The sequence below is a fragment of the Oncorhynchus mykiss genome, chromosome 13 (assembly GCF_057628025.1).
Source record: "Oncorhynchus mykiss isolate SJ-2025 chromosome 13, ASM5762802v1, whole genome shotgun sequence".
Taxonomy (NCBI): domain Eukaryota; kingdom Metazoa; phylum Chordata; class Actinopteri; order Salmoniformes; family Salmonidae; genus Oncorhynchus; species Oncorhynchus mykiss.
In genome coordinates, this window is record NC_143034.1 from 5926936 (window position 1) to 5949308 (window position 22373).

At 42.7% G+C, this 22373-nt stretch overlaps 3 protein-coding genes across 3 annotated transcripts; all 3 read right to left on the bottom strand.

The window, feature by feature from the left end:
* Positions 1-1036: 1036 nt before the first annotated feature.
* Positions 1037-21340, bottom strand: LOC110518960 (uncharacterized). Its single transcript, XM_090194575.1, has 3 exons — positions 21332-21340; positions 21099-21276; positions 1037-2265 (listed from the first exon to the last, which is right to left on the bottom strand). Exons 1-3 carry the CDS (start codon positions 21338-21340, stop codon positions 1700-1702), a joined length of 753 nt encoding a protein of 250 aa, XP_090050701.1. The 3' UTR covers positions 1037-1699.
* Positions 5598-6986, bottom strand: LOC149978678 (uncharacterized). The gene is made up of 2 exons (XM_090194960.1): positions 6152-6986; positions 5598-5963 (listed from the first exon to the last, which is right to left on the bottom strand). Exons 1-2 carry the CDS (start codon positions 6642-6644, stop codon positions 5887-5889), a joined length of 570 nt encoding a protein of 189 aa, XP_090051086.1. The 5' UTR covers positions 6645-6986; the 3' UTR covers positions 5598-5886.
* LOC149978679 (uncharacterized) lies at positions 14832-16132 on the bottom strand. Its single transcript, XM_090194945.1, has one exon. The coding sequence runs from the start codon at positions 16043-16045 to the stop codon at positions 14987-14989; it is 1059 nt and encodes a 352-aa protein (XP_090051071.1). The 5' UTR covers positions 16046-16132; the 3' UTR covers positions 14832-14986.
* Positions 21341-22373: the final 1033 nt, after the last annotated feature.

Sequence of the window (22373 nt, forward strand, 5' to 3'; positions counted from 1 at the left end):
TGAGTAGCCATGTGCTTATAGAGGTTTTTGAGTAGCCACGTGCTTATAGAGGTTTTTGAGTAGCCATGTGCCTATAGAGGTTTTTGAGTAGCCATGTGCTTATAGAGGTTTTTGAGTAGCCATGTGCTTATAGAGCTTTTGAGTAGCCATGTGCTTATAGAGGTTTTGAGTAGCCATGTGCTTATAGAGGTTTTTGAGTAGCCATGTGCTTATAGAGGTTTTTGAGTAGCCATGTGCTTATAGAGGTTTTGAGTAGCCATGTGCTTATAGAGGTTTTTGAGTAGCCATGTGCCTATAGAGGTTTTTGAGTAGCCATGTGCTTATAGAGGTTTTTGAGTAGCCATGTGCTTATATAGGTTTTGAGTAGCCATGTGCTTATAGAGGTTTTTGAGTAGCCATGTGCTTATAGAGGTTTTGAGTAGCCATGTGCTTATAGAGGTTTTTGAGTAGCCATGTGCTTATAGAGGTTTTGAGTAGCCATGTGCTTATAGAGGTTTTTGAGTAGCCATGTGCTTATAGAGGTTTTGAGTAGCCATGTGCTTATAGAGGTTTTTGAGTAGCCATGTGCTTATAGAGGTTTTGAGTAGCCATGTGCTTATAGAGGTTTTGAGTAGCCATGTGCTTATGGAGGTTTTTGAGTAGCCATGTGCTTATAGAGGTTTTTGAGTAGCCATGTGCCTATAGAGGTTTTTGAGTAGCCATGTGCTTATAGAGGTTTTTGAGTAGCCATGTGCCTATAGAGGTTTTTGAGTAGCCATGTGCCTATAGAGGTTTTTGAGTAGCCATGTGCCTATAGAGGTTTTTGAGTAGCCATGTGCTTATAGAGGTTTTTGAGTAGCCATGTGCCTATAGAGGTTTTTGAGTAGCCATGTGCTTATAGAGGTTTTTGAGTAGCCATGTGCTTATAGAGGTTTTTGAGTAGCCATGTGCTTATAGAGGTTTTTGAGTAGCCATGTGCTTATAGAGGTTTTTGAGTAGCCATGTGCTTATAGAGGTTTTGAGCACCCGGTCAAAGAGTGATAACAGGCACAGAAGCTCAGTCTAACAGTAGGAGTTTTAATGATAAACCAGAGTATACAAGTGGTCTGTGTACACAGGTAAACAGGATGAAAGAGAGCATTATTTCAATGTAAATCCAATAAACAATATACATGAGATAATAAATGTCAGCTCAATCTCTATACACAATTTACAATGATAGAAAAATAACATCATAATTCTTCCCATGGGAGTTAACATTACAACACCAACTGGGCTAATCACATAATAGTAATAGGATAGCTGGTGAAGTAATGCCCTCCATTGATCTTTTGAGCAGGGGCCAAAAAAACAAAATAAAAAAATTATTTTGTGTGTGCTTGATCTTATGTATTCTGAACTATGTAACTCCTATCTTCTGATAACTTCAACATAATCTCCCAGATGTCTTCTTCTGATCATTCCTCAATCTCCCAGATGTCTTCTTTCCAAAGTATACCAAGTTTTAGCATGTCAGAATGATGTAATTACACATGAAATAGCAGTTACTTTTGTGTGTCTATTTAGGTTGGAAACCTTAATGTGTGTCTCATAAGTTTCTAAATACCCTTGCCGGGTATAACTCTTCCCACACTGCAAGCATTGGAAAGGTCTCTCTACAGAGTGTTTGCTTTTTTTTATGTCCCCTAATGATAAATACTTATTTTCACACTGGGAGTAGTTATAGGGCTTGTCTCTTGTGTGTGTGTATATATATCTTATGTGATTTAAGGGACCCCAACCTTGTAAAACTCTTTCCACACTGGGAGCAGTGGTAAGGCTTCACTCCGGTGTGTGTTCTCTCATGCTCGTTCAGTTGCCCTGACCAGCTAAAACTACTTTTACAATGGGAACAGTGATAAGGCTTTTCCCCTGTGTGTATTCTTTTATGAGATTTCAGGTCCCCTGATCGGGAAAATGTCCTTCCACACTGAGAGCATTGGAATGGTTTTTCCCCTGTGTGTATTCTCTTATGCTCGTTCAGATGTGTTGACTGGATAAATCTCTTTCCACACTGGAAGCAATGGTAAGGCTTGTCTCCTGTGTGTATTCTTTTATGTATTTCAAGGCTCCCTAACCGGGTAAAACTCTTTCCACACTGAGAGCAGTGATAAGGCTTCTTCCCTGCATGTGTTCTCTTGTGGTTTTTCAGGCTCCATAAACGGGTATAACTCTTTCCACACTGGGAACAGTGGTGTCGTCTCGCTGGTTCAGACGTCTCTGGTTCCTCTGAGTCGGGTCTCTCTTCTGCCAAAGACAAACAGAGTGGTTAAAACAGGGAGACCTGAATGAAATCTCCACATACATTTGTCATTTTAGTCATTGAGCAGACCCTCGTATCCAGAGAGACTTACAGTCAAGTGCTCTTAGTATGTGATGCATGTGCTCCATTGTTCACATGACCCATGTATTTCACACTGTGTGGCTTTAAGGGAATAGTATGGTCACTATTCAGAGCAACTTGTTAGAGCATCAATCTTAAGGTAGCTTGGTGAGACAACCACAATAGTGATAGTAATTAGTTTCCCTCAGTTAGTGCATCCATCTTAAGGTAGCTAGGTGAGACAACCACAACAGTGATAGTAAATACAGTTTCCCTCAATTAAAAGTGATAATTTATAATGACCTGGCCTGTGTCCCATAATAGAACCAGGCTAATAATGACTAGCAATCTTTTAAATGAACATTCCCCTGTGTTCTTACATTGATTTAGATTTATTTACCGTAACAGCAAAGAAAAGAGATACCACGACAACAAAACAAAAATGTGAGGAGGACTGATTTTCCCCCCATTCTTTTCCCCAGGTTCTCTCTCTCAAAACCTTTCCAACTTTTCAATAGAAAAACATAGTTGGATGTTCTAATTCCACAACAATGCTTAAACCACATCAGGGGAAATCTGGGAAAACCTGAATGTTTGTGTGTAGTTACCCTTTAATTCAAGTGGCACCAGCCAGACAGCCTTGTTTGTCCAGCAGTGTTTCTGTAGCGCAGTTGTGATGGGGAATTTTCAAAACAAAATGGCCGATGCAAATAAGTCTACCCGAAGACATAAGCATCGCTAACGGCTACACGAAGACATAAGCATCGCTAACGGCTACACGAAGACATAAGCATCGCTAACGGCTACCCGAAGACATAAGCATCGCTAACGGCTACACGAAGACATAAGCATCGCTAACGGCTACACGAAGACATAAGCATCGCTAACGGCTACACGAAGACATAATCATCGCTAAAGGCTACACGAAGACATAAGCATCACTAACGGCTACACGAAGACATAAGCCTCGCTAACGGCTACCCGAAGACATAAGCCTCGCTAACGGCTACCCGAAGACATAAGCATCGCTAACGTCTACACAAAGACATAAGCATCGCTAACGGCTACCCGAAGACATAAGCATCGCTATTGTCTACCCGAAGACATAAGCATCGCTAACGACTACCCGAAGACATAAGCATCGCTAGCGACTACCCGAAGACATAAGCATCGCTAGCGGCTACACGAAGACATAAGCATCGCTAACGGCTACACGAAGACATAAGCATCGCTAACGGCTACCCGAAGACATAAGCATCGCTAACGGCTACCCGAAGACATAAGCATCGCTAACGGCTACACGAAGACATAAGCATCGCTAACGGCTACACGAAGACATAAGCATCGCTAACGGCTACACGAAGACATAAGCATCGCTAACGGCTACCCGAAGACATAAGCATCGCTAGCGGCTACACGAAGACATAAGCATCGCTAACGGCTACACGAAGACATAAGCATCGCTAGCGGCTACACGAAGACATAAGCATCGCTAACGGCTACACGAAGACATAAGCATCGCTAACGGCTACACGAAGACATAAGCATCGCTAGCAGCTACACGAAGACATAAGCATCGCTAACGGCTACACGAAGACATAAGCATCGCTAACGGCTACCCGAAGACATAAGCATCGCTAACGGCTAACCGAAGACATAAGCATCGCTAACGGCTACACGAAGACATAAGCATCGCTAACGGCTACACGAAGACATAAGCATCGCTAACGGCTACCCGAAGACATAAGCATCGCTAACGGCTACACGAAGACATAAGCATCGCTAACGGCTACACGAAGACATAAGCATCGCTAACGGCTAACCGAAGACATAAGCATCGCTGATGGCTACCCGAAGACATAAGCATCGCTAACGGCTACCCGAAGACATAAGCATCGCTAGCGGCTACCCGAAGACATAAGCATCGCTAGCGGCTACCCGAAGACATAAGCATCGCTAGCGGCTACACGAAGACATAAGCATCGCTAACGGCTACCCGAAGACATAAGCATCGCTAACGGCTACCCGAAGACATAAGCATCGCTAGCGGCTACACGAAGACATAAGCATCGCTAACGGCTACACGAAGACATAAGCATCGCTAGCGGCTACACGAAGACATAAGCATCGCTAACGGCTACACGAAGACATAAGCATCGCTAACGGCTACACGAAGACATAAGCATCGCTAACGGCTACACGAAGTGGTAGACATATAGACCCAACACGCACCGCACACACAGGGTTGAACATTCAGGTACATTAGCCAGCGGCAGACTGAGATTTACTGTCCGGGGGACAAGATGATGATATGCCAGGAAACTGAATGATGCATCATTTATTTTATTATTTATTTAAATAGTTATTTTATCTTTCATTTGGCTGAGCAAAGTCGCAGGAATTCATGCAGACATTGGCAAGTCGAATTCAAGAACTTAAGGACTTTTTTCAAACTTCATTGTAATTTTCAAGGACCGACTTTTTAAGTGTAATTGTTGTAATAGCCAAAAGGATTAAAAAACCCAAAATGTCAGTCTGCTAAAAACATATGCATTACCATTTTAACAATAATTTTTATTGTTATTATTTGCCTACCCACAATGGCATTATGCATTGACGTTCACATAATTAACATTCTAAAATATATCAGAATAATGTGGGCATTGCCTGACTAAATAAACAGCCTGACTAAATAAACAGCCTGACTAAATAAACAGCCTGACTAAATAAACAGCATGCTCCCCACAAACACACTAATGAAGTCTGTCCATGTGATAGTAGTCAGTCTGTCCATGTGGTAGTAGTCAGTCTGTCCATGTGGTAGTAGTGGTAGTAGTCAGTCTGTCCATGTGGTAGTAGTGATAGTAGTCAGTCTGTCCATGTGGTAGTAGTCAGTCTGTGGTAGTAGTCAGTCTGTCAGTCATGTGGTACTAGAATGTTGAAGACTTATTTAGTGAGTCACGAGGCAGGGGCTTCTAACGGTCACGGAATAAAAAAAAACGAGTCACGTCGCGGACACCAACGACACCCTACCGGATGAGCTAAAATAGATTTTTTCCCGCTCAGAGATGCCGTGGAGCCCCTGAGGACAACGAGCGTGGTGCCAGCTAAACAACCGGTCCCTCAACATCAGCCAAACAAAGGAGCTGCCACCTGAGTGGCACAGCGGTCTAAAGCACCTGCATTGCTTGCTGTTTGGGGTTTTAGGCTGGGTTTCTGTACAGCACTTTGAGATATCAGCTGATGTACGAAGGGCTATATAAATAAATTTGATTTGATTTGATTTGATTTGCTTAAGGTGTCACTACAGACCCGGGTTCAATCCCAGAACTAACAGAACTCTGCTGGTTGTCCTGGTAACAGATGAAGTTGGTTGAGAGAATGCCAACAGTGTGCAAAGTTGTATTTGTATTAGTTGGGGACAGCCCTACTGGGAACAGATACCAGTGGGCAGATCTGTTGTATTTGTATTAGTTGGGGACAGCCCTACTGGGAACAGATACCAGTGGGCAGATCTGTTGTATTTGTATTAGTTGGGGACAGCCCTACTGGGAACAGATACCAGTGGTATCAGGATGTTGTTGAGGCTCCCCAGAGGATCCACAATAGTCATGTCTCTCGCCTGTGTGAGTGACAACATCAAACAAATGGTGAACTTATGACCGACCGTCTATTGCAATCACAGAGTCTTACAAGAGGCATGAATATGTCGAAACAGGGCCTAAAATGACCACATTCATCATGATTTCTAAATATATTATAGTTCAACAACGGCATAGTTTGTGCCCCTGTTTTTAAGACAGTACTCACTGGTGTTAATCGGATCCTCTGTGTCCTCCTCTTTCACTCCCAAAACGTCTTCTTCCTTCACCTTTATTGAGACAGCATCCTCTTCCTCTCTAAAAGGTTCTTCCTCTTTCCCCCCTATAACATCCTCCTCTTCCACTCTGGCTGTCTCTTTCACTCCTAAAGGTTCTTTATATTTGTTCACGGTAACATCCTCCTCTTCTTCTTTCAATGTGATAGTCTCCTCTTCCTCCTTTTTCATTCTGAAAGCGTCTTCCTCTTCCTCTTCCACTGTGACAGCCTCTATCCTCTCTTCCACTCCAAAATGTTCTTCCTCTTCTTTCCCTATAACAGCCTCCTCTTCCTCATTTTTCATTCTGAAAGGTTCTTCCTCTCCTTTCACTGTAATATCCTCCTCTTCTTCTTCTTTCACGACAATGTTCAGCGGCAGAGCATCTTTCTCCGTCCAGTAGATATCTTCTTCTTTAGCAGGGGATGAGTAGTTTAGTGAGCTCATGGTCAGGGATGTTAGCTAGCTAGTTAGCATTAGCGAATAGCCTAGTGCTAGGCTCAGTATCAATCTTTAACAGGTTTGCAAATTGAACAAGCAAATTAGGTTAAAGTTAACCAGTAGATACGTCAACATAATAATTGTGTTTAAAACACTGAGATTAGCTAATGTACATAACCGTGGTCTAAAGCGTCAATATTTCGGTTTTAAGTTAGATAGTTAGACAGTTTTATGTTGGCTAGCAAGCTACCGATGTGGTTGAAAGAGTAGCCGTGTTGTTGTTCCTGAAGAAGCGTCCCGTCCAATATACGTCACGCAAGAAGCATCACCCGAAAGACGCTCGTCGCCATCTGCTGTCTGGAGTGGGTAACGCAGTTTGGAAACAATAGTTACAACACTTTTGTATTGGAAAGAACGTCATAATTATTTAACAATAAGCTGATATATTTTCTCTTACGTCATACAACTACTACTTTCCTGTACACAGACGTAGAAGCTTAATATGAATATGTAGATGATTAATAAATACTTCTACGAATAGCGTGTTAATACACATTTGTGTTAATACTCTGTTCATTTTTCACATTCATTTTTATTAGATGTGACCATACTTTTCCCTTAAAGCCACGCTCTATGCGATACAAATCATCCTGTAAACAACAGAACAAATGCATCACATGCAAATAGCACTTGATTATCAGAGGGGTCATATAGAACTACCCAGACATTCCAAATATTACTTGATTATCAGAAGGATGTATTATGATGTCAGAACTACTTGCCCTGCTGGACACAATAGAGCAAATGCATCACATGCAAATAGCACTTGATTAACTGTAGTGCTTTACACTGAGTCTACAAAACATTAAGAACACCTGCTCCTTCCATGACTTAGACTGACCAGGTGAATCCAGGTGAAAGCTATGATCCCTTATTGATGTCACTAGTTAAATCAGGTTAAATAAGGTTAAATAAGGATTTTTAAGACAAGTGAGACATGGATTGTGTTCCATTCAGAGGGTGAATGGGGAAGACTAAATATTTGCCTTTGAACGGGGTATGGTAGTGGGTGCCAGGCGCACCGGTTTGTGTCAAGAACTGCAACACTACAGTTTCCCTGTGTACCAAGACACATGGACAGACACATTCAATACTGCCTTGCACACTCGCCTGCATCTAGCTGAAATAGTAATTCTATTGGACAAATTCAGGAATGTTTATCCCGGTTTTGTTTAGTTTAAGAAACGTTTGTTCACAGAATCGGCAGAACGAATTCACCCCTGATCATGCATAAACACAGGTCACTTTCATAACAGCCATGTTGTATTCCTTCTATCACATTTTCCCTCCTCTTATCACCTTCTCCCTTTGTTTCTGGACTTCAATGCACAACACATCAGCTGTATGTGACCAGGAGAAAAAACCTTTCCAAGCCAAACCATATCATACCTGCTACACACAGCCTACATCGTTGTCACCATATTAGCTAAAGTAACATCATAGTCAACATAGCTAATATAACTAACATGTTAGTAAACTTGCTACAATCATGCAGTAACGTCACAGTGAACAGTCAGTAAGCAGTTTAGCATTTACATTAGCGGACCCCGGTGGCAATACATTAGTAAAACCAAAAGCTTACCTTGACTAGGAAGAGTTCCAGTGTTGTGTTGGATAGTCATAGCCAGCTAGCTAACATAACATCCCTCTGTTTGAGCAGGGTGTTTCAGTAGGCTAAATTAGATAGCTGCATTTGCTAGCTAAGTAAGTGAAACTGAAAGTGGAAAATAATTGACGAAATCTCTCTCTCGCTTCTCCTTCGTTTTGTTCAAAACTGTTCAACTATTGTCTTTCTCTCTCTTTGAGTCAACTACACACCACATGTTATGCACTGCAGTGCTAGCTAGCTGTAGCTTATGCTTTCAGTACTAGATTCCTTCTCTGATCCTTTCATTGGGTGGATAACATGTCAGATCATGCTGCAAGAGCTCTGATAGGTTGGAGGACGTCCTCCGGAAGTTGTCATAATTACTGTGTAAGTCTATGGAAGGGCTTGAGAACCATGAGCCTCCTAGGTTTTGTATTGAAGTCGATGTACCCAGAGGAGGATGCAAAATAGAATGTTTTAATCAATTATTTGGTGATGTGATTATATTTAGTATAGTTTTATCTAAAAAGGACAACTTGTAAATATTCAACCATTTTTATTTTTCTGAAAACAACTGAGGACGATGGTTCTCCCCTTCCTCCTCTGAGGAGCCGCCACTGCACCCAAAGGACATCCAGCCAACTTGACACAATTGTGGGAAGCATTGGAGTCAACATGGGCGCTTTTCGACACCTTGTAGAGTCCATGCCCCGACGAATTGAGTCTGTTCTGAGGGAAAAAGGAATGATCAAGGAATGACGCAGATAAACAGACAACCTGAATTTGAAAAATATAATTTAATTAAAGACCGTAACATTGAAACTGACATACTCCATATTTATTTCAAATCAAATATTATTTGTCACATGCGCTGAATACAACAGGTGTCGACCTTACTGTGAAATGCTTACTGACAAGCCCTTAACCAACAGTGCAGATAAGAAAAATAAGAGTTAAGAAAATGTTTCCTAAATAAACTAAAGAAGAAAAAAAAGTAGCACAAAATAACAATAACGAGGCTATATACAGGGGGTACCAGTACAGAGTCAATGTGGAGGCTATATACAGGAGGTACCAGTACAGAGTCAATGTGGAGGCTATATACAGGAGGTACCAGTACAGAGACAATGTGGAGGCTATATACAGGAGGTACCAGTACAGAGTCAATGTGGAGGCTGTATACAGGAGGTACCAGTACAGAGTCAATGTGGAGGCTATATACAGGAGGTACCAGTACAGAGACAATGTGGAGGCTATATACAGGGGGTACCGGTACAGAGTCAATGTGGAGGCTATATACAGGAGGTACCAGTACAGAGTCAATGTGGAGGCTATATACAGGGGGTACCGGTACAGAGTCAATGTGGAGGCTAAATACAGGGGGTACCGGTACAGAGTCAATGTGGAGGCTATATACAGGGGGTACCAGTACAGAGACAATGTGGAGACTATATACAGGGGGTACCAGTACAGAGTCAATGTGGAGGCTATATACAGGGGGTACCGGTACAGAGTCAATGTGGAGGCTAAATACAGGGGGTACCGGTACAGAGTCAATGTGGAGGCTATATACAGGGGGTACCAGTACAGAGACAATGTGGAGACTATATACAGGGGGTACCAGTACAGAGACAATGTGGAGACTATATACAGGGGGTACCAGTACAGAGTCAATGTGGAGGCTATATACAGGGGGTACCAGTACAGAGACAATGTGGAGGCTATATACAGGGGGTACCAGTACAGAGACAATGTGGAGACTATATACAGGGGGTACCAGTACAGAGTCAATGTGGAGGCTATATACAGGGGGTACCAGTACAGAGTCAATGTGGAGGCTATATACAGGGGGTACCAGTACAGAGTCAATGTGGAGGCTATATACAGGGGGTACCAGTACAGAGACAATGTGGAGGCTATATACAGGGGGTACCAGTACAGAGACAATGTGGAGACTATATACAGGGGGTACCAGTACAGAGTCAATGTGGAGGCTATATACAGGGGGTACCAGTACAGAGTCAATGTGGAGGCTATATACAGGAGGTACCGGTACAGAGTCAATGTGGAGACTATATACAGGGGGTACCAGTACAGAGTCAATGTGGAGACTATATACAGGGGGTACCAGTACAGAGTCAATGTGGAGGCTATATACAGGAGGTACCGGTACAGAGTCAATGTGGAGGCTATATACAGGAGGTACCGGTACAGAGTCAATGTGGAGGCTATATACAGGAGGTACCAGTACAGAGTTAATGTGGAGGCTATATACAGGAGGAACCAGTACAGAGTTAATGTGGAGGCTATATACAGGGGCTACTGGTACAGAGTCAATGTGGAGGCTATATACAGGAGGTACCGGTACAGAGTCAATGTGGAGGCTATATACAGGGGCTACTGGTACAGAGTCAATGTGGAGGCTATATACAGGGGGTACCAGTACAGAGTCAATGTGGAGGCTATATACAGGGGGTACCAGTACAGAGTCAATGTGGAGGCTATATACAGGGGGTACCAGTACAGAGTCAATGTGGAGGCTATATACAGGGGGTACCAGTACAGAGTCAATGTGGAGGCTATATACAGGGGGTACCAGTACAGAGTCAATGTGGAGGCTATATACAGGGGGTACTAGTACAGAGTCAATGTGGAGGCTATATACAGGGGGTACCAGTACAGAGTCAATGTGGAGGTTATATACAGGGGGTACCAGTACAGAGACAATGTGGAGACTATATACAGGATGTACCAGTACAGAGTCAATGTGGAGGCTATATACAGGAGGTACCGGTACAGAGTCAATGTGGAGGCTATCTACAGGGGGTACCAGTACAGAGTCAATGTGGAGGCTATATACAGGAGGTACTAGTACAGAGTCAATGTGGAGGCTATATACAGGGGGTACTAGTACAGAGTCAATGTGGAGGCTATATACAGGGGGTACTAGTACAGAGTCAATGTGGAGGCTATATACAGGGGGTACTAGTACAGAGTCAATGTGGAGGCTATATACAGGGGGTACTAGTACAGAGTCAATGTGGAGGCTATGTACAGGGGGTACCAGTACAGAGTCAATGTGGAGGCTATATACAGGGGGTACCAGTACAGAGTCAATGTGGAGGCTATATACAGGGGGTACCAGTACCGAGTCAATGTGGAGGCTATATACAGGGGGTACCAGTACAGAGTCAATGTGGAGGCTATATACAGGGGGTAACAGTACAGAGACAATGTGGAGGCTATATACAGGAGGTACCAGTACAGAGTCAATGTGGAGGCTATATACAGGAGGTACCAGTACAGAGTCAATGTGGAGGCTATATACAGGAGGTAACAGTACAGAGACAATGAGCAGGAGCAGGTGTTGAAATAAAATACATACAGCTTCATACAGTTTGATTTAATGAGGCTTAATGACCAAAAGCACAATTCAAGTTATAAATTGTAAAAAACATGAGACAAGTGTAGAAACAGAATGTGTGTTCTTTCTTGAACTTTAAGTAGCCTTTATTTGATGTGAAATATTCCTCACGGGCACAGATCTGGGGAAGTGTACCGAAACATTTCTGTAGCATTGAAGGTCCCCAAGAACACAGTGGCCTCCATCATTCTTTAATGGAAGAAGTTTGGAACCACCAACATTCTTCCTGGAGCTGGCCGCCTGGCCAGACTGAGCAATCGGGGGAGAAGGGCCTTGGTCAGGGAGGTGACCAATAACCCGATGGTCACTCTGACAGAGCTCTAGAGTTCCTCTGTGGAGATGGGAGAACCTTCCAGAAGGACGACCATCTCTGCAGCACTCCACCAATCAGGCCTTTCCTCAGTAAAAAGGCACATGACAGCCAGCTTGGAGTTTGCCAAAAGGCACCTAAAGACTCTCAGACCATGAGAAACAAGATTCTCTGGCCTGAATGCCAAGTGTCACGTAAGGGCTATTTTACCAAGAAGGAGAGTGATGGAGTTCTGCATCTGATGACCTGGCCTCCACAATCCCCTGACCTCAACCCAATTGAGATGGTTTGAGATGAGGCAGACCGCAGAGTGAAGGAAAAGCAGCCAACAAGTGCTCAGCATATGTGGGAACTCCTTCAAGACTGTTGGAAAAGCATTCCAGGTGAAGATGGTTGAGAGAACCTCAAGAGTGTGCAAAGCTGTCATCAAGGCAAAGGGTGGCTACTTTCAAGAATCTAAAATATATTTTGATTTGTTGGACACTTTTTTTGGGTTACTACATGATTCCATATGTGTGATTTCATAGTTGTGATGTCTTCACTATTATTCTACAATATAGAAAATAGTTTTTAAAAAATAAGAAAAACCATTGAATGAGTGCTTTGTCATTATTGGGTATTGTGTGTAGATTTATCAGATTATTATTTTTTTTCAAATTTTAGAATTAGGCTGTAATGTAACAAACTGTGGAAATGTCTAGGGGTCTGAATACTTTCAGAATGCACTGTATCTACACTAAAACAACCATTTAGAACCTGGCTGTAAATGTAACAAACTGTGGAAATGTCTAGGGGTCTGAATACTTTCAGAATGAACACTAAAACAACCATATAAATCAAACGTGTAAAGCGTTGGGCCCATGTTTTACGAGCTGAAATAAGAAAGATCCCAGAAAGGTTTCATACGCACAATTTTTTTTATTTATTTTGCTCAAATTTTGCGCACACATTTGTTTACATCCCTGTTAGTGAGCATTTCTCCACCTGACAGATGTGGGATGTCAAAAAGCCGATTAAACAGCATGATGTCATGACAATTTTCAATCCCAATGATAACAAATTACCATCAATAGCTCTGACCCGGGATCTGTAAGACCATGGGTTTAATAATAATAATTAGTCAAAGACTCAGTTTATGCAAAAAGAGAGTACAGTTTATTCAGAGAATGTTCTGAAGGCCATTACACAAAGACATCCATTTTATAGCTGCACACAAACAGTAGGTTTCCTACTCACATACTTCCACACAAACAGTAGGTATCCTACTCACATACTTCCACACAAACAGTAGGTATCCTACTCACATACTTCCACACAAACAGTAGGTGAGTTGTATCCTTCTCCGTAGTTCTCACCACTGTGTATCACTACCCAGCCGACAGTTCCATTCCCCCGAGATTAGGGAAACCTTGAGAAGTACTCCCTGTGCTCTCAAAGGTTCCTCCGAGGCCTAGCCAGGTCGATTCAAATACAGTTTTAATTGTTCTACGGCACCCACATACAAGTTAAAATCCTGAGCTACGCCTTGCTCAGACAGTCTGTGTTTTTCCGCTATACAGATACATTGTTTAACCTAATTCTGACTAAAACTACACACATCGTCAGACTATACTTTTATGATTCTAATCAATTTCATACAGTTTATAAGGTTTCAGAGTGGAATTATTTCATCATTATCTTTCAACATATACATTATTTTATCACGTGATCATTACACAGGTGCACCTTGTGCTGGGGGACAATAAAAGGCCACTCTAAAATGTGCAGTTTTGTCACACAATGATACAGATGTCTCAAGTTGAGGGAGCGTGCAATTGGCATGCTGACTACAGGAATGTCCACCAGAGCTGTTGCCAGAGAACTGAATGTTAGTTTCCAAACCATAAGCTACGTTGTTTTAGAGAATTTGGCTGTACGTCCAACTGGCCTCACATGTATGGCGTTGTGTGAGCGAGCGGTTTACTGATGTCAATGTTGTGAACAGAGTGTCCCATGGTGGTGGTGGGGTTAAGGTATAGGCAGGCATAAGCTACGGACAACGAACACAATTGGATTCTATCGTTGGCAATTTGAACGCACAGAGATACCGTGACGAGATCCTGAGGCCCGTTGTCGTGCCATTCACCCGCCTCCATCACCTCATGTTTCAGCATGATAATGCACGGCCCCATGTCAGAACGATCTGGACACAATTCCTGGAAGCTGAAAAATGTACCAGTTCTTCCATGGCCTGCATACTCACCAGACATGTCACCCATTGAGCATGTTTGGGATGCTCTGCATTGATGTGTATGACAGTGTTTTCCAGTTCTCGCTAATATGCAGCAACTTTGTACAGCCATTGAAGAGGAGTGGGACAACATTCCACAGGCCACAATCAAAAGCCTGATCAACTCTAGGCAAATGGTGGCCACATCAAATACTGACTGGTTTTCTGATCCATACCCCTACCTTTTTCTTAAGGTATCGTTGACCAACAGATGCATAGCACTATTCCCAGTCATGTGAAAACCATAGATTAAAGGCCTAAATAACTTATTTCAATGGACTTTTTTCTGTAAATCAGTCAAATCTTAGAAATCAATGCATTTTGTGTTCATATTTTTGTTCATTTACAAAATTGGAAATGATGCAGACAATTACATTGATGGAATCAACAATCTATGTTCAATATTAAAGCTGATCTTCCCCCAAGGACTGAGATACAATCTATGTTCAATATTAAAGCTGACCTGAGTTACTGAGTTGGGAATCGAACTGGATTTTATTTCTCTCAAAATGGGAGCAAAGTAACATATACAAAATACAGTAGACTTAGCCCATTTACACGGAAATGTATTTTGTGAAGTCAAACAAATCCACTATAATACATTAAGTATGGAGAACAGACTGTTCAGAGGCTATATCTGTCCTATATCCTACTGTTCAGCCAGCATCTGTCCTATATCCGTCCAATGTTCTACAGTTCAACATCCTACATCCTTATCTCCTGTGTGTTTTCTCTCATGTCGTTTCAGGACCCCTAACTGGTTAAAACCCTTTCCACACTGGGAGCAGTGGTAAGGCTTCTCTCCTGTGTGTATTCTCTCGTGTGTTTTCAGGTTACATAAGTAGGTAAAACTCTTTCCACACTGGAAGCAGCAATAAGGCTTCTCCCCTGTGTGTGTTCTCTTATGTTCTTTCATGTGCTCTGACCGGGCAAAACTCTTTCCACACTGGGAGCAGCAGTAAGGCTTCTCCCCTGTGTGTATTCTCTCATGCGTTTTCAGGCCCCCCAACTGGGTAAAAGTCTTCCCACAGTGAGTGCAGTGATGAGGCTTTTCCCCTGTGTGTATTCTCTCATGTCTTTTCAGGCTCCCTAACTGGGTAAAAGTCTTTCCACAGTGAGAGCAATGATGAGGCTTCTCAACTGTGTGTGTCCTTTCATGTCTTTTCAGGCTCCCTAACTGGGTGAAAATCTCTCTGCACTGTGAGCAGTGGAAAGGCTTCTCTCTTGTGTGTGTTCGCTCATGTGATTTCAGGTACCCTAAAGTGGTAAAACTCAATCCACACGGAGAGCATTCATAATCCTTCTCCACGGTGTGTAACCTCTCATGTGTTTTCAGGTTACATAAGTGGGTAAAACTCTTTCCACATTGGGAACAGAGGTAAGGCTTCTCCAATGTGTGCATTCTCTTATGTTCTTTCATGTGCCCTGACCGGGTAAAATTCTTTCCACACTGGGAGCAGTGGTAAGGCTTTTCCCCTGTGTGTAATCTCTCATGTGTTTTCAGGTTACATAAGTGGGTAAAACTCTTTCCACACTGGGAACAGAGGTAAGGCTTCTCCCCTGTGTGTGTTCTCTTATGTTCTTTCATGTGCCCTGACCGGGTAAAACTCTTTCCACACTGGGAGCAGTAGTACAGATTCTCCCCTGTGTGTGTTCTCTCATGTGTTTTCAGGCTCCATAACTCAGTAAAAGTCTTTCCACAGTGAGAGCAATGATGAGGCTTCTCACCTGTGTGTGTCCTTTCATGCCTTTTCATGTTGCCCAACTCTGTAAAACTCTTTCCACAGTGGGAGCAGTCGTGTTGTTTTGCCGGTTTGGACGTCTCTGGTTCCTCGGAGTCTGGTCTTTCTCCTGCCAAAGACAGAGGGTTTATTTAAATACAGACCTGAATGAAACCTCCACAACTCTTGCTAGGAGGTTAAATCAGATCCCTCAATAACCTGTTACCAATTTTAACAAGCTTGGTGTGATTTTAAAACAAATGTAGAGATTCCTGGTAATTACTGATATGTTTACATTACTTATTTTATTCATTATGTTCAATAATCTGAGGCCAGTTTTAACAATCGTAATCCTGTTTTATAAGTCAGAACACAAAAAACGACACAGTTCTATGACACTCAAAACCCAGACATCACTGGATTCCTATCAGCAGGTGGTTGTAAATATATAACCTTCATCGCTGTATGATACAGAATGTGATCTACACACTTCCTTAAACATAAAATAAGTCCAAAACGTGTTTTTACGTCAAAGGCAGACACAAAAGCACATCAGTAACATCTCCCCGTTGTCGAAAGGGATAATTTTTTTGTGACATTCACAAATATTCAACATATGTATACATACAGTGGGGCAAAAAAGTATTTAGTCAGCCACCAATTGTGCAAGTTCTCCCACTTAAAAAGACGAGAGGCCTGTAATTTATCATAGGTACACTTCAACTATGACAGACAAAATAAGAAAAAAATCCAGAAAATCACATTGTAGGATTTTTAATTAATTTATTTGCAAATTATGGTGGAAAATAAGTATTTGGTCACCTACAAACAAGCAAGATTTCTGGCTCTCACAGACCTGTAACTTCTTCTTTAAAAGGCTCCTCTGTCCTCCACTCGTTACCTGTATTAATGGCACCTGTTTGAACTTGTTATCAGTATAAAAGACACCTGTCCACAACCTCAAAGAGTCACACTCCAAACTCCACTATGGCCAAGACCAAAGAGCTGTCAAAGGACACCAGAAACAAAATTGTAGACCTGCACCAGGCTGGGAAGACTGAATCTGCAATAGGTAAGCAGCTTGGTTTGAAGAAATCAACTGTGGAAGCAATTATTAGGAAATGGAAGACATACAAGACCATAATCTCCCTCGATCTGGGGCTCCACGCAAGATCTCACCCCGTGTGGTCAAAATGATCACAAGAACGGTGAGCAAAAATCCCAGAACCACACGGGGGGACCTAGTGAATGACCTGCAGAGAGCTGGGACCAAAGTAACAAAGCCTACCATCAGTAACACACTACGCCGCCAGGGACTCAAATCCTGCAGTGCCAGACGTGTCCCCCTGCTTAAGCCAGTGCATGTCCGGGCCCGTCTGAAGTTTGCTAGAGAGCATTTGGATGATCCAGAAGAAGATTGGGAGAATGTCATTTTTGTATTTCACCTTTATTTAACCAGGTAGGCTAGTTGAGAACAAGTTCTCATTTACAACTGCGACCTGGCCAAGATAATGCATAGCAGTGTGAACAGACAACACAGATGGAGTAATCAATAAACAAGTCAATAACACAGTAGAAAAAAAAGAGGCTATACTTTTTTGCCCCACTGTACATTGTGTGCAAAAGGCATGAAGAGGTAGGCGAATAATTACAATTTTGCAGATTAACACTGGAGTGATAAATGATCAGATGGTCATGTACAGGTAGAGATACTGGTGTGCAAAAGAGCAGAAAAGTAAATAAATATAAACAGTATGGGGATGAGGTAGGTAAAGTGGGTGGGCTATTTACCAATAGACTATGTACAGCTGCAGCGATCGGTTAGCTGCTCAGATAGCAGATGTTTGAAGTTGGTGAGGGAGATAAAAGTCTCCAACTTCAGCGATTTTTTGCAATTCGTTCCAGTCACAGGCAGCAGAGAACTGGAACGAAAGTCGGCCAAATTAGATGTTGGCTTTAGGGATGATCAGTGAGATATACCTGCTGGAGCGCGTGCTACAGGTGGGTGTTGCCATCATGACCAGTGAACTGAGATAAGGAGGAGCTTTACCTAGCATGGACTTGTAGATGACCTGGAGCCAGTGGGTCTGGCGACGAATATGTAGCGAGGGCCAGCCGACTAGAGCATACAGGTCGCAGTGGTGGGTGGTATAAGGTGCTTTAGTAACAAAACGGATGGCACTGTGATAAACTGCATCCAGTTTGATGAGTAGAGTATTGGAAGCTATTTTGTAGATGACATCGCCGAAGTCGAGGATTGGTAGGATAGTCAGTTTTACTAGGGTACGTTTGGCGGCGTGAGTGAAGGAGGCTTTGTTGCGGAATAGAAAGCCGACTCTAGATTTGATTTTAGATTGGAGATGTTTGATATGAGTCTGGAAGGAGAGTTTACAGTCTAGCCAGACACCTAGGTACTTATAGACGTCCACATATTCTAGGTCGGAACCATCCAGGGTGGTGATGCTAGTCGGGCGTGCGGGTGCAGGCAGCGAATGGTTGAAAAGCATGCATTTGGTTTTACTAGCGTTTAAGAGCAGTTGGAGGCCACGGAAGGAGTGTTGTATGGCGTTGAAGCTTGTTTGGAGGTTAGTTAACACAGAGTCCAAGGAAGGGCCGGAAGTATTCAGAATGGTGTCGTCTGCGTAGAGGTGGATCAGGGAATCGCCCGCAGCAAGAGCAACATCATTGATATATACAGAGAAAAGAGTCGGCCCGAACCCTGTGGCACCCCCATAGAGACTGCCAGAGGACCGGATAACATGCCCTCCGATTTGACACACTGAACTCTGTCTGCAAAGTAATTGGTGAACCAGGCAAGGCAGTCATTAGAAAAACCGAGGCATATCGCGGGGACTATTCGATGCTATTGCAGTCCGCCACAGGATGTTTTTGTGCTGGTCGAGGGCAGTCAGGTCTGGAGTGAACCAAGGGCTATATCTGTTCTTAGTTCTGCATTTTTTGAACGGAGCATGCTTATCTAAAATGGTGAGGAAGTTACTTTTAAAGAATGACCAGGCATCCTCAACTGACGGGATGAGGTCAATGTCCTTCCAGGATACCCGGGCCAGGTCGATTAGAATGGCCTGCTCGCAGAAGTGTTTTAGGGAGCGTTTGACAGTGATGAGGGGTGGTCGTTTGACTGCGGATCCGTAGCAGATACAGGCAATGAGGCAGTGATCGCTGAGATCCTGGTTGAAGACAGCGGAGGTGTATTTGGAGGGCCAGTTGGTCAGGATGACGTCTATGAGGGTGCCCTTATTTACAGATTTAGGGTTGTACCTGGTGGGTTCCTTGATGATTTGTGTGAGATTGAGGGCATCTAGCTTAGATTGTAGGACTGCCGGGGTGTTAAGCATATCCCAGTTTAGGTCACCTAATAGAACACACTCTGAAGCTAGATGGGGGGCGATCAATTCACAAATGGTGTCCAGGGCACAGCTGGGAGCTGAGGGGGGTCGGTAGCAGGCGGCCACAGTGAGAGACTTATTTCTGGAGAGAGTAATTTTTAAAATTAGTAGTTCGAACTGTTTGGGTATGGACCTGGAAAGTATGAGATTATTTTGCAGGCTATGGTCAAATAGTCTGATGAAACGAAAATATAACTTTTTGGTAAAAACTCAACTTGTCGTGTTTGGAGGACAAAGAATGCTGAGTTGCATCCAAATAACACCATACCTACTGTGAAGCATGGGGGTGGAAACATCATGCTTTGGGGCTGTTTTTCTGCAAAGGGACCAGGACGACTGATCCGTGTAAAGGAAAGAATGGGGCCATGTATCGTGAGATTTTGAGTGAAAACCTCCTTCCATCAGCAAGGGCATTGAAGATGAACCGTGGCTGGGTCTTTCAGCATGACAATGATCCCAAACACACCGCCCGGGCAACGAAGGAGTGGCTTCGTAAGAAGCATTTCAAGGTCCTGGAGTGGCCTAGCCAGTCTCCAGATCTCAACCCCATAGAAAATCTTTGGAGGGAGTTGAAAGTCCATGTTGCCCAGCAACAGCCCCAAAACATCACTGCTCTAGAGGAGATCTGCATAGAGGAATGGGCCAAAATACCAGCAACAGTGTGTGAAAACCTTGTGAAGACTTACAGAAAACGTTTGACCTCTGTCATTGCCAACAAAGGGTATATAACAAAGTATTGAGATAAACTTTTGTTATTGACCAAATACTTATTTTCCACCATAATTTGCAAATAAATTCATAAAAAATGCTACAATGTGATTTTACTGTATGGTCGATTCTGTGGGAAAGTCAACCTGAACATGTGTAATGGAGGTGAGAACGTGCCGTAAACTCACTCCACAGCTTGAAACGTCACAGATGGAGCTGTCCAACTGGTACCTTTTAAACTCACTCCACAGCTTGAAACGTCACAGATGGAGCTGTCCAACTGGTACCTTTTAAACTCACTCCACAGCTTGAAACGTCACAGATGGAGCTGTCCAACTGGTACCTTTTAAACTCACTCCACAGCTTGAAACGACACAGATGGAGCTGTTTAACTGGTACCTTTTGTATAACTTCAATCGGTTGAAGTGTCTGGAGTTTAATTAGCCTATTCTAGAGTCTTGTAAAGAGTGATCAGCCTGATCACAGTTATCCTCCAGTATTAGTTAATTAATTACCAAAGTCTTGAGTTTAGTTTGCCTGTTCAACAGTCTAGTAAAGACAGGGGGGGTTGACTGGGACAGGCAATGTAACATCCATAATGTTTTAAGGAAAGGTTTCTGTAAAACACACACTTCACATTGGATCATCTTGAAACTTTCTCTCTAAAACTAACTTTCATCAAGGTTTTATATGGTCTATTGGTTTCTCTCTAAAGCTAACTTTCATCAAGGTTTTATATGGTCTATTGGTTTCTCTCTTTTCATTGGCAGAATCCTTTTTCAGGGTTATGATATTCATAACATCCATATACACCAGTCTATCTTCCTGTCAACTAACATAACTGTGCTGGTTGTCATGGTAACAGATACCAGTCTATCTTCCTGTCAACTAACAGAACTCTGCTGGTTGTCCTGGTAACAGATACCAGTGGGCAGATCTATTGTATTTGTTCAAACTGAACTACAGCACTTACTTTGATGAGTCAAATATGATCCTTTCTTCTCTTCTCCTCCTCTCACAGTTCCACTCAGCCCCGTTGTTTTCCTGCAGTCCACCAGCAGCACAGACAACCTCTTTATACCCAGCAGTAAGGTGCTACCGGGAGAGGCACGACACAGGGACTCCGGGAGAGAGGAAGAGCTAGCGTTGTCCTTGTAACCATAAAGAGGGGACACAGACGCATATCATTATGAATGCTGATGTAACGGTTGTCATAAAATGCTTTACAGAAACCCAGCCCAGACCCAGAGACAGCAAGCTGTATGCTAGACCAGACCAAGCTGTACCATCTGATGTTCTGATCTGGAGAGACTCTTCTCTGCCTCGTCAGCATCAGGATGTTGTTGAGGCTCCCCAGAGGATCCACCATAGTCATGTCTCTCTCCTGTGTGAACTAGAACATCAAACAGGTGGTAAACTTATGATCTTCTATTACAATCACAGAGACTTACAAGAGGCATGAAAATGTCTAAAATGGGCCTAAAATGGCCACTTTCATCATGATTTTGTAAAATATTGTTTGTGATGTAAATGTAAAAGGGTAGTTCCACAAAATGGGTTCCTTTTGCATCCCTTTGATATTTTAAGTAGAAATTAAGTACCAATATAGAATTTTAAAAGCCTGTTATATTAGATTTAGAGCAGTTTAATATAGACCACATGGAGAATTCAATCAATCTAATTGAAAAGTCCCAAAAATATATGTACCAATGGCAGATCGCTCCTTCAACCATTCCTACATTACTGAACAACATATTAAAGTGTAGAACAGAAGTATAATGCCCTTTTAAAAACACCACATTAGTTCAACAACTACATAGTTTGTGCCCCTGTTTTTAAGTCAGTACTCACTGGTGGTAATCGGATCTTCAGTCTCCTCTTTCACTCCCGAAACGTCTTCCTCCTCCTCCTTTATAGAGATAGCCTCCTCTTCCTCTTTCACTCCAAAGGGCTCTTCTTTCAATCCATTCTCTTTTTTCAATATGATAGTCTCATCTTCATAATTTTTCATTCTGAAAGCTTCTTCCTCTCTTTTCACCAGAGCTTCTTTCTCCGTCTTGCTAAATGACCTCATGCTCCGGGCGATTAGCCTAGTGCAGTATCAATTTAACACATTTGCTAATTTAACAAGCAAATTACGTTTAAATGAACTAGTAGATACGTAAATATAATTGTGTTCTAAACACTAAGATTAATATAAACAAGATTGGTCTAAAGATCTTTAATGTTTCGGTTTTATGTTCGCTAG